The sequence below is a fragment of the Tenrec ecaudatus genome, chromosome 10, assembly GCF_050624435.1.
Source record: "Tenrec ecaudatus isolate mTenEca1 chromosome 10, mTenEca1.hap1, whole genome shotgun sequence".
Classification (NCBI taxonomy): Eukaryota; Metazoa; Chordata; class Mammalia; order Afrosoricida; family Tenrecidae; genus Tenrec; species Tenrec ecaudatus.
In genome coordinates this window covers 53,589,160-53,601,393 of record NC_134539.1, presented here as the reverse complement: position 1 = coordinate 53,601,393, position 12,234 = coordinate 53,589,160, and the positions used below count along the sequence as shown (strand labels likewise).

The 12,234-nt window shown below is 44.1% G+C and overlaps 1 protein-coding gene across 8 annotated transcripts in view; it reads left to right on the top strand.

Moving 5' to 3' along the window:
* ASTN2 (astrotactin 2) overlaps positions 1-12,234 on the top strand; it is a 1,111,474-nt gene that overhangs the window by 894,517 nt on the left and 204,723 nt on the right. For all 8 annotated transcript variants that reach the window (XM_075560396.1, XM_075560395.1, XM_075560402.1 and 5 more), the window contains one exon: positions 11,352-11,485. In XM_075560396.1, coding sequence (XP_075416511.1) covers positions 11,352-11,485 — 134 coding nt within the window. The remainder of the gene's footprint in view (positions 1-11,351; positions 11,486-12,234) is intronic.

Below are 12,234 nucleotides of genomic sequence, written 5' to 3'. Positions count from 1 at the left end.
TTTCATCAGTCTGTATCTGACAATTAATCCCAGTCTCTCTTATAATTTGGAGTTTTGTTCCACCATCTCTTACCACTCGATTCAGGACATTCAAATATGACCCATTTTAGTTGGTTATGGTAGTTCAGCACGGAAGTTTGGTAGCTCTTCTAGTCTTGGGTCATTGTGGCTGATTTCACATGTTTCATTAGTCGAGCAGACAAATTATTTTCATCTTTGTTCTGTTTTGTTTTTTCATTGCTCTTCTTTCCTCTAGACAAGGAGAGACTAGTAGTTGAACCTTAGATGGCTGCTCACAAGCTTCTCAGACCCCCCAAAGCTACTCACAAAAGTAGGATGTAGAACATTGTATCTGTCCTTCCATCTTCTATGATGCTTTCTGCAATGTTCAATATCTTTGCTCATGGATTGTTCAATATTACAGCTCGAGCTTTGGGCTTTTTCTTCAATGCTTTCAGCTTGCAAAATGACAGTGTATCCCATTTGGTCCCCAAATGCCAGGCCTGTACACATTTCAATATAATACTTTGCTGTGATTGGTGAATTAGAATCGAATTGATGGCAGTGACTTTGGGCTGGGTTGGTTTTAAGCCAAACTTTGACATTTTCTGCTCATCTCTTTTACTTTATCATGTCTTCCGTTTGCTTCAGCTATTCTATCTTTAAGAGCAAGTTTCTGCTTGAGCCTATGGTATCAGCTCCTCATTTTTTCCCCTCAAGCAGAAAGCAAATGTTTTGAGAATGATGATGGAAACAGATGTACAAATGTGCTTGACACAGGGGATGTATGTATGGATTGTGATAAGAGTTGTCTGAGCCCCAAATAAAATGATTAAAATTTTTTTTAAACAGAGCATGTTTCAGAGACTCTTCTAGCCTCTTTTCTTCCTATCTTTTCACGACATTTTCCTCTTCATATATGAAGTCCAGCCCCTGACGTCATCTCACAACTTGTCCGTTCAGTGCATCCAATCTGTTCTGGAGATGCTTTCTAAACTCAGCTAGGATATACTCAAGGCCACTTTTTCCCCCCCTCTTATGGACTTGTTTTAATTTTCTTCAGCTTCAACTTGAACTTGTATATGAGCCATGACTTCTTGGTATTCTCTATAGATGGTCCCAAATATCTCAATACATTATAGCGTGTGCACTTAAATGTTAAGTTTCCTAAGACATGGTTGTGATATTGAAAGCTGGCAGAACTTCTTTTGTATTTCTACAGCCTCTGGTGTTGATTACTTCATGCCATCTGAACCATAGTAATTCTAATTGTTTATTTGCATGTGTCTTCCCCATTAAACCATGAGTCCTTTGAAGTCAGAGATTGAGTCTTGTTCATGTTCCATCTTAGCATCTAGACAGCACATGTCATGAAGCAGGGACTTCACGATGCTTCTTCAACTGAAATAAAATATCAAAAATATATCTTCTGACCCCCTCCCCTTATAGATGGGGAAACTGAGGCTTACAGAGTAATTGCTTATGTAAGTTTGCTTAGAAAAAACAGCCAGAAATAAATTCTAGTTTATTTTTATTGCTTAAGATTTTTGTGGCTGTTTTCTCCTCCTGGCAAGTTTGGTTGGCTAGCTAATTAGTCAGAAGTTGGATCCACTTAACAAGTTGTGGAAATGCAAACCTTCTTTGTTATGAAAACCAATGGCCATGCAAACGTAGCGTTTCTATTCAGCGCAGGATCTGTTTCTCAGGTCCCCTCACTTACTTAAAAGCTAGGAATCAAAAATGCCTCCAATGTATGCTTTCTGTTTCCTCTGAAAACACACACACACACACACACACACGCTGTACACAATACACACAAACATACAAGCATGATACCCAAGCAGGGCAGCTAAAAATGATGTTTTAAATGAAATCTTGACATTTATGCTTCTTGTTTCTCCTAGAAAGGTCAAGCTTGCCAGGATTCCGATGGACTTCAGTTTAAGTCCTAATCCTCCCATGCGTATCTGTGAAGGAGAATCAGACAATCCTTTGAAAGTGTAATTTTGAGGCTTAATTGGAAGAGTGGCTTCCTCATGGTTCCCTTGTTCGTCCTTTGGTGATAGCCTCTCCGGGCCACCGATTCTGCATCTGTAAAATGGATTAGATTAGATTACTTACAGACTTCAGTGGTTCTCCCCCCTGGGGTAGAGCTGGGCTCCGCTTGGAGTGTTGCAAGGGCCGAAGACGTCAGGGGAGTGCGGTCCTGTGCTGACACAGTGCTGGCTCCTGCTGCCTCCCAGCCACCCCCCCCCCACCCCGCTGTGATGCTGGCTTTATCAGGGTGTGTTTGTGCTCCGGCCAGGGCTTGTCTGGCCATTACAGCAGTCCCCGCTCTGTTCCCTAGGGCTTGGGAAAGAGCCAGTGGATGGAGAGACAAGGAGGCAGGATTCTTCCCAAGAGCTGCCTGGCTGGTGGAACTCACAAAGTCCAGAGAGATTTCCTGTGTTGTTTTTCACAAACTCAAGTGCCTAGTGATTACAAAAACCACACACACACACACACACGCACATGCACACACACGCTAAAACAAAAACCACATACACAAGCACATGCAAAACAGGATGTTCTCTCTCCCCCTGCGCTGGCATCTGGTTTTGGTTCTCAGGAGAGAGCCTGGACATTTGTTCCCCAATTAGGTTCTGGCCTGTAAGAGACTTAGTGTTCTGACCATGGACCTGACTCAGGGACAGACATTTTATATGCCCATCATATATGGAATATGCTTTTACCAAAAAATAAAATATGTTGATCTCAAATTCACAATGACCTGATCAACCCGTGTTTGGCTTTACTTCACTCACTATGACAGACTGGCCTGGGATTAAGCCCACTATCCTGCACGGTTGGACACAAAGGACCTGTACTTGGAAGTCCCAGAACCCTGGCCTGGAATTTGTCTTTACCAAATCCCTGCTGTGAGGATTTAGGAAAGTTGCCTCACTGCCCACCTGTAAACAAGGATTATACTGTCTGTGTGTGAGCATCAGACCCTGCATAAGGAGGGCTTCATGAACATTAGCTTGTACTGAAATGTTATTTCTTTGGGTCAGTACATTTAACTCAGGAGAAATGAGGTCATTTTTAACCTCCTAGATGAGGAACTGTGTAAGAGCAGCAGGCATGAGTGATGAGGATGTCTTTGTCAGTGGTCTTGAAGAAATACGATGGTGCCTTATACAATAGCATTCTTTTTTTGAAAGATCATTTTATTGAGGGCTCTTACAGCTCTATAGTATCCCCTATGTCAATTGTATCACGCACATTTGTACATATGTTGCAATCATCATTTTCTAAACATTTACTTTCTATTTGAGTCCTTGTTATCAGATCCTCTTTTTATCCTTCCCCTCCTCCCACCTTGTGACCCCTTGATAAATTATAAATTATTATTTTCATATCTTAACACCAACTTTGGTCTCCCTTTCCCCACAGTTTCTGTTATCCATCCCCTGGGATTACTGGTGGTTATGTGCCCAGCATTGCCATTGGTTCCCCTTTCCTCCCTTCCTCTTCCCACCTCCTCTTCCCCTCCTGGTAGTGCTACTCCCATTTCTATTCCTGGAGGGTTTATCTGGCCTGGATTCTGAATGCCGTGAGCTCTTACCTGTACCCGTGTACATGTTCCGGTAGAGCCAGAACTGAAAGGTAGGACTGGGTCATGATAGTGGCGGGTGAGGAAGCCTCAAGGAATCAAAGGAATATTCTGTGTTTCATTGGTGCTAGACTATGCCCTGCTTGACCCAGCTCTTCCTTATGCTCCTACTGTGAGGAGATGTCCCATTGAATGGTATTTTTTTTAAGTTTCAGTGGTATATAATTTGCATATCCTACCATTTAATCATTCAATCATCTTAAGATGAGTTGCACAATCATTGCCACTGTCAAGTTCACAATGTTTCCCCATTGTTATTAGCTCTCCGTTCCACTCAACCTTCCTTCCCATGTCCTGAAGTAATTATTTATTCAGTTACTGTCACTGTAGATTTATCTATCCTGGATTTCTTACTCAGAAAATCATGCGACACACAAATAGGAACCAATCATATAAAACAAAAACGATGATAAAACAAACCAGAGAAAGACCTCAATCAAAAAGAGCAGAAAATATTCGGAACAAACAACTTTAAAAGGGAGATTAAATGAAAAGGTGTTACATTTTAACCGAACTACATCCACCATGATAGTTCTCAATCTGATAGCAACACTTCCCTAGACTAGGTCAGAAGGGATTCACCAGAGGCTTGGTCTGTGTGGGGACCCTGTAAATGGATTGGGGGCTTCTATTGTCATCCGTAGCCTTCTACAAACTGGGTGTTCAGAATTTAAGCTCTGATACCATTGCCTCTTTCATATTTGGTTTTTATTATTTTCAGTCCTTAGATCAAACAGGTTGGTGTGTTTCTTCCATGTGAACTTAATTGATGCCTCATTTAGATGGCTACTTGTTTCAAGACAAGTCTTTAAGACCCCAGATGCTATTCTTTAAAAAAAATCATTTTATTGGGGGCTCATACAACTCTTATCACAATCCATGCATACATCCATTGTGTCAGGCACATTTGTACATATGTTGTCATCATCATTCTCAAAACATTTGCTTTCTACTTGAGCCTTTGGTATCAGCTCCTCATTTTTCCCCTCCCTCCCCTCCTTCCCCGACTTCCCTCCCTCACCCTTGATAATTTATAAATTATTATAATGTTTTCATGTCTTACACTGTCCGATGTCTTCCTTCACCCACGTTTCTGTTGTCCATCCCCGAGGGAGGGGGTTATATGTAGATCATTGTGGTCAGATCCCCCTTTCCCTCCAGCCTTCCCCTTCCCCTCCTGGTATCACTACACTTATTGATTCTAAGGGGTTTATCTGTCCTGGATTCCCTGTGTTTCCAGCTCTTATCTGTACTTGTGTACATCCTCTGGTCTAGCTGGATTTGTAAGGTAGAATTGGAATCATGATAGTGGGAGTGGGGAACATTAAAGAAGTAGAGGAGAGTTGTATGTTTCATTGGTGCTATACTGCATCCTGCCTGGCTCCTCTCCTCCCTACAACCCTTCTGTAAGGGGATGTCCAGTTGACTACAGATGGGATTTGGGTCTCTACTCCACACTCCCCCTCATTCACAATGATATGATTTTCTGTTCTTTCTGGCAGCCAGGCACCATCGGGTTTCTTCACCACACTTTGCAATAGCACCTTTCTATAGATTTTCTCTCCCTAGAACTGTGTTTTTGGGAGCTCAAGGGGGAGACCTCACACTGACCCTATGTGGGGGAAAGGCCAGCCCCTACAACTAATTGTGAGTTTGATAAGTGCAATTTCACAGTCAAAATGTGTATAAAGACCACAATAAAGTCATAGCGAGCATGAATGATAAAAGATAATGGAGTCAGGCACATTTCATGGTAGCATGCTCACTTCAGCCTCACTTGGTGGTCCACGTGGAGAGAGAGCCCAGAGGGCAGGAGAGAGGGGGAGGGGGAGGAGAACAAGGGGAAAGGGAACTGGGGAATGAAAGGGGGAGCCAATGAGAGCTCTTTATTGCTAACCAATGCTTATACATCTTTGGGGGGTGTGTGCAAGCCCGTTAATTGCAGGTAAAGACATACGTCACAGGAAGGGGTTGTGCTATAGGTAATACAGTAATGAGAGGGGGTTATCTAGGGTTCATATGCTATTGGAAAAAGAGGGAATAAGGGTATACATGTGACAAGATGGGCAGACCCTAGATTCATGATGGCGGCCTAACTTTGAACTTCACTGAGCAGATTTGACCTGTTCTCTGGCTTACTAGAGAAACCATTAAGAGTAGGGTGTAAACCTCAACTACAGAAACAGACTGATGGCCATAAACCTTTAGGGAGAAGTAGCCCATTGTCCTTAACAGCAGGGAGTGGGCCCTACTTGTGGTGGTACTAGACAGTAGTCTGGCAACTGACTGTCTTCAGGGAGGTAACTTGACAATCATTTACCATTAGCTGCAAGCAGTGTCCTAAGTCTAACATATCTTTGGGGGAGACGACTTGGCAGACATCTTTCTGTTTCCCACAGCCCTACACAGTTAGGCTCTCCTTAAACGGTGTTGAATGATGCAGGATGAAGAAGGTGACACAGAAACAATGAAGTGTCTTTGGTCTGAAGCAGTATGAAATGCTCACTTAAAAGGTACAGAAAGTGGGAGGAAAGAGGGAAAGAAGAAAGGTACATATACCTGTGGCTGGTAAAGGAGGAAGAGTGTAATGTTAGCTTGTGCTATGGGAATAAAGGACCCAGAATCAACATATTTGCTTAAAACTCTTATTCAGCCTTAGATAAGATGGAGAAAATACAAAGGCAAGTCACCCTAGATGAGGGAAACCAGATAAGGGAAATTATCAGCATGAATCCAATGAATCATGACCAGTCGACAGGCATAGTTTTCATGAATCCAGTACAGAACAAAATAAATCACAAGATCATAGCTGGTAGTAGACACAGTTTTTCATGGCTGCAGGCAGGATCACAGAAGTGGGGAGAGGACCCTCACAGGGATATGTGTACACCTGCAGCTTAAAAAATCCAAGGATTGGTTCTGGGTCTCCATCCACGTGGCTGCTTGGTGGTTCTGTTATGACTCATGGCCATGTGGTCTCTGAGTCATCCGCACCAGAACCCCCAGTTTCAATGTGTGATGAAACCAAGATAAAACACCTAAGCTCGCTGCCCTTGAGTCCATTCTGACTCACAGCAAGGCTGTAGGGCACAGCAGACTGACCCCTCCGGGTGTCTGAGGCTGTCAATCTTTATGGGAGCAGAATGACTCATCAAAAGACAGACCTTGCAATTAGCAGTCCAAGCTTTATCCATTATGCTAGCAGGATTCCTTCCCTTACTGCTATAGAGTTGATTCTGACTCATAGCGACCCTATAGGACAGGGTAGACCTGCCCCTGTGGTTTCTGTGACTCTTCATGGGAGTAAAACGCCTCATTGTTCTCCCAAGGACCAGCTAATAGTTTCCAACGGCTGAATTTGGGGTTAGCAAGCCAAAACATAACCACTATGCCACCAAGGTTCCTTTACTACAGTGGTACTCAACCTTCCTCATGCCGTGACCCTTTAACACAGTTCATGTTGTGGTGACCCCCACCCATAAAATTAGTTTTGTTGCTACTTCATAACTGTCGTTTTGCTACTGTTATGAATTATGATGGAAATATCTGATAGGCAGCATGTATTTTCATTGTTACAAATTGAACATCATTAAAGCATAGTGATTCATCACAAAAACAATATGTAATTATATATTATGAAATAGTTATTTCTGATAACAAATAAGTGAAATTTTGTCTGAAAGCATGGTGTAGCATGGGTAACAGTCTTCAGGCTGGGTACTCGTATGTGGGCATATCTCGTATGTGGGCATATATCATATGTGGGCATATATCGTATGTGGATACTCGGATGTGGGTACTCGGATGTGGGCATATCTCGTATGTGGGTCACTACACTCACTCAGCATGTGGGCAGACCCGCCTGGAGACGGATAGAGGAGAGGTGTCTTGGTTCCTAAGATCATTGGGAATATTTTACCCCCAAAGGGGTTGAGAACTGATGCTTTAGTAAATTGCATGTAGGCTAGCTCTCTCAGACAAAGGGTCCCCTTCCTGGGCTTTCCTGGGACTTGTACTCTGCTTTCAACTTTGTTCTTTCTGAGAGAAAACTGTCATTTCTTGGGTTTGCCTGACAGTTGTCATAGCCTCATTGCTGTTTTAATCATCAGAAAGAACTCAATGACACTGGAACTTATGTCAACATGGAAATAGAGTTAGGGCTCTCACTGTAGGCCGTAGCCTTCACTGTAGGCCGTAACCTTCACTGTAGACCGTAGCCTTCACTGTAGACCGTGGCCTTCACTGTAGGCCGTGGCCTTCACTGTAGGCCGTGGCCTTCACTGTAGGCCGTGGCCTTCACTGTAGACCGTGGCCTTCACTGTAGACCGTGGCCTTCACTGTAGACCGTGGCCTTCACTGTAGACCGTGGTCTTCACTGTAGGCCGTGGCCTTCACTGTAGACCGTGGCCTTCACTGTAGACCGTGGCCTTCACTTGTAGACCGTGGCCTTCACTGTAGACCGTGGCCTTCACTGTAGACCTTAGCCTTCACTGTAGACCGTGGCCTTCACTGTAGACCGTAGCCTTCACTGTAGACCATAGCCTTCTACAAACCAAGTATGCCAGAATTTTACTTCAATACTCTGGAGCCTCACTGCTTTGGATAGCTGATAGTCCTTGCAAGATCAGTATGAATGGAGAGACTTAATCCACGCCACTAATTTAATTCATTTAATGTAGTCACTACACTCACTCAAGCCTTAAGCTTGCATTGAGGTTCTCTCTTGCACCTGAGCCTGAAGTGGGGGGAGAGGAGGAATACAAGGTAAGACTTAAGATCTGTCTTGAAGAAAACTGAATAAATCACAAATTTTCTTTTAAATGCTGAACATCAATGCTCAGTTTTTTTAATATCTCTTCATTCATTTGTGAAATATTGATTGAAAACTAATGCTAAGAACACTTTGTTCTAATAACCTGGCAGTCTGTGATGCTCACCTTCCTGGCATCATCACTGAAGACAAAATGCATGCATAAGTTAATGTGGTGAAGAAAGCTGATGGTGCCCAGTTGTTATAAGATATAGCGCCTGGCATCTTAAAGGCTTGAAGTTAAACAAGCAGTCATTTAACAGGGAAGCAAAACCCACATGGAATAAGCACACTAATGTGTGTGATGATGAGGTGCCCATGGGTTCAGGTATCAGGCATCAGAAGACCCCAAACAAACAGCCATTTTGATGTGAAAGAGGGGTGTTGGAGTGAACACTCAAAGCCCATCTGTAGATAATTGGGCATCCCCTCCCAGAAGGGTCACAAGGGAGGGACAAGCCAGCCAGGGTACAAAATAGCACCAAAAAACACACACCATTCCTCTGAATTCTTTAATGCTCCTTACCCCCGACTATCATGACCCCAGTTCTACCTTGCAAATCCAGCTAGACTGGAGCATGTACACTGGTACCGATAAAAGCTCTAGCCACGCAGCATCCAGGACAGATAGACCCCTCAGGACCAATAATGAGAGCAGCAATTTCAGGAGGATAGGAGGTAGGTGGTAGGAGTGGGGGGGTGGAGATGGGGGCAGTCAATCTCTTTTATGTATGTACAACCTCCCCTAGGTGGGCAAACAATAGAAACATGGGTGAAGGAAGACAGTATAAAATATGAAAATAAAAATTTATAAATGATCAAGGGTTAATGAGAGTGAGGGGGAGGGAAGAGGAACTGATACCAAGGACTCAAGTAAAAAGAAAATGTTTGGAAATGATGACGGCAAGATATGTACAAATGTATTTGATACAGTGAATGTATGGATTGTTATAAAGGCTTATAGAGCCCCCAATAAAATAATTTATTTAAAAAGAAAGAAAATGCTAGACCCCCGTGCGAATTTTCCTGTGATTAAGGCATACCTTTCCTTGCTTGTGGTAATAGTCTTGTCTGAGATAGACAGCAAACATGATGGTGTAAGTGTTCGTGTCAGAGGAGAGTGTGATTCCTAGAAAAAGGAGCATTTTTATCGAAACCAAAAAGGTACATTGGAATGCAAAGGGGGAAACGGTCCAGACTGAGAGAATGAACGATATTTTAAGGGAAAGATAATTAAGTACATTGTAATTAAATGGACAAGTAGCCATTATTTAGAATAGGGGGTAAGCAAACCCTGCACTCTGGTCAGGTTCAGCCAGCTGTTTGTTTTTGTGAATAAAGGTTTCAGTTACTTTCTGTTTCTTCTGCAACACAACCATGCCCATTCATTTCAGTGTTGACCGTGCTTTTTCCATGCTACAAATATTGCTGTTAGTGTGAGGTGTAGCCTCAGCCCTGATGCATTCATATCAGAAGGAAACGCTACCCCATCCTGTGCTATCTCCACAATCTGTTGTAGATTACCAGACCTTTCTTCTTTGCCCATCTTGCTCTAGAAATGACAGGAACATGTTCAGCATCATAGCAACACCCAGCAACCTTAGGTCTGGAGACAAACTCTCACCTCCCACATGGAGGAGGAGAACCCTAGCATATGCCACCAGTGCTCCATATGATAATGACAGAGTGACAGGGACTGGCCAGCAACCCCCCCAAAAAAATCACTCTTTGTAGAATTAGTTTGTGCCCTTGATTTAGCTGTTGTTGGGTGCAGTCAACTCATAGCAACTTTTAAAGACAGAATAACTTGTAGATGATGGATCCCTGGTGGTGTAGTGGTTTTGTGTTGGGCTGCAATCCACGTGGCTGGCAGTTCAAACCCACCAGCAGCTCTTCAGGAGAAGGACTGGGCGTTCTACTATTATAAGCAGTTACAGTCTCAGAAAACCCACAGGGGTCACTCTGAGGCAGCACTGACTCTATGTCAGTGAGTGTGAGAACTTGCAGATGAGGGAAACCATCAGCATGAATCCAATGGATTCCCACAATGCCTAGGCACGAGTTTCATATATACGTTGACCAAAGAAATCACTGCCATCGAGTTGAGGGCAGGACCAAAGAAATCACCCACAGATTGTCCCATAGTGCTTCCTTAGCTGAAATCTGTATGGAAGCAGATGGCCAATTCTCTTTCTTGTGGAACTGCTGGTGTGTTTGAACCATCAACCTTGCATTTAGCAGCTGAACACTGAATCATTGGAGCATGGTTTAAGTCAACAGGACTTCTCTTTAGGTGGAAATGTTAGTGATTGTTTCAGGGTAGATGACAGTCACTAATGACAGGAGTGGGGAGATGCTATTGGGTATGTCCCCAGGCTAAAGCAAGGGGTTTAGACATTATCCTGAGGACCTAGGGTGGCTCCACCAGTTTACAACAAAAGGATGGTGGGCACGACTTGTACGAGAAGCTGTACAGCGAGTGTTTAAGAGGGCAGCCTCTGTCATGTAGCTAGCTGTGAGACTCAGGCCACTTACTTGCTCTCTCTGTGCCTCAGTTTTCCAAAGAGTAAATGGAAAATCATTATCTCTACTTTGTGATGATCTTGTGGATGCAGCCAATGATGGTAGAGTGCCTAGCCAATGGAGACTCCCAATGAAGGTTGATATTATTGTGCCTCAGTAATCATTCTGGCTGTTGGGTACAGAATGACTCAGGCTGGGAGAACTTGGTTGTGGTAAGGTACCATAGGTTAAAGCAAAAGATGGAAACCTGTGTCGGGTGCTGCTTAGAAGCATCGATCAACGACCAATGTGGCCCCCCAGCACAGTCACTCTCAGTCTGTCCACCATGGTCAGTATTGTCTCTTCTGCGCTCTTTTGTTTCAGGCCTTCAAGGGTGCACTGATGAGCTCCTACTGGTGCTCGGGAAAAGGGGACGTGATCGATGACTGGTGCAGATGCGACCTCAACGCCTTTGATGCCAATGGCCTCCCGAGCTGCAGCCCTCTCCTGCAGCCGGTGTACGTATGTATGGTCCCACTTCCTTTGGCCAGCCCTTTATGTGGACTCCTGCCCCTGGTAGACCACCCTAGGCCATGACTTGTTTGTGTTCTTGGGGTGCCAAGCTAAACCCCTGAGGGGTCTGGGGCCTACTTCCTTCTTGAAGGAAGAAGGGAACCATGACAGTAAAGAAACGTGGCTCCGGGGTCGACACTGATATTGCAGTGTGCTGCTTTGAATCATCCTGCTTCGTCCCTCACTGTGTGTCCCGAATCCTTGTAGCAAAGACATACTGAGTGGTGACTAGAAGCTTTGTCAGTACTTGTGCTGGGCACTGGGGCTGCTGAGGGCAAGAGGAAAGCAATGTCGTTCTAGTCATTCACTCAATTGGAATAGGGGATCCATCTGGGAGCAAGAGAGCACAACCCAGCCCGTTGAAGGGCTGACAACTCAGTGGGGCAGAAAGACAGCAAGCGCAACAGAGGAAACCATAGAGCTCATTGCCATGGAGCTATTTTAATGTATAGCAACCCTCTGGGATGGAGTCGAACTGCTCCTGTGGGTTTCTGAGCCTGTAGCTGTTGATGGGGGTAGCAAGTCTCACCTTTCCCCTCGTGATTTCCTGGTGAGCAGCTGGTGGTTTCAAACTCCTAACCTTGTCTTCGCAGCCCAACTCACAACCCACTAGGCCAGCGGGGGTCCTTTAGGTAACTACATGGAGTTTAAATCTTTAAATAAGAGCAATGCAAAAGAGAGTAAAGAAGCACCT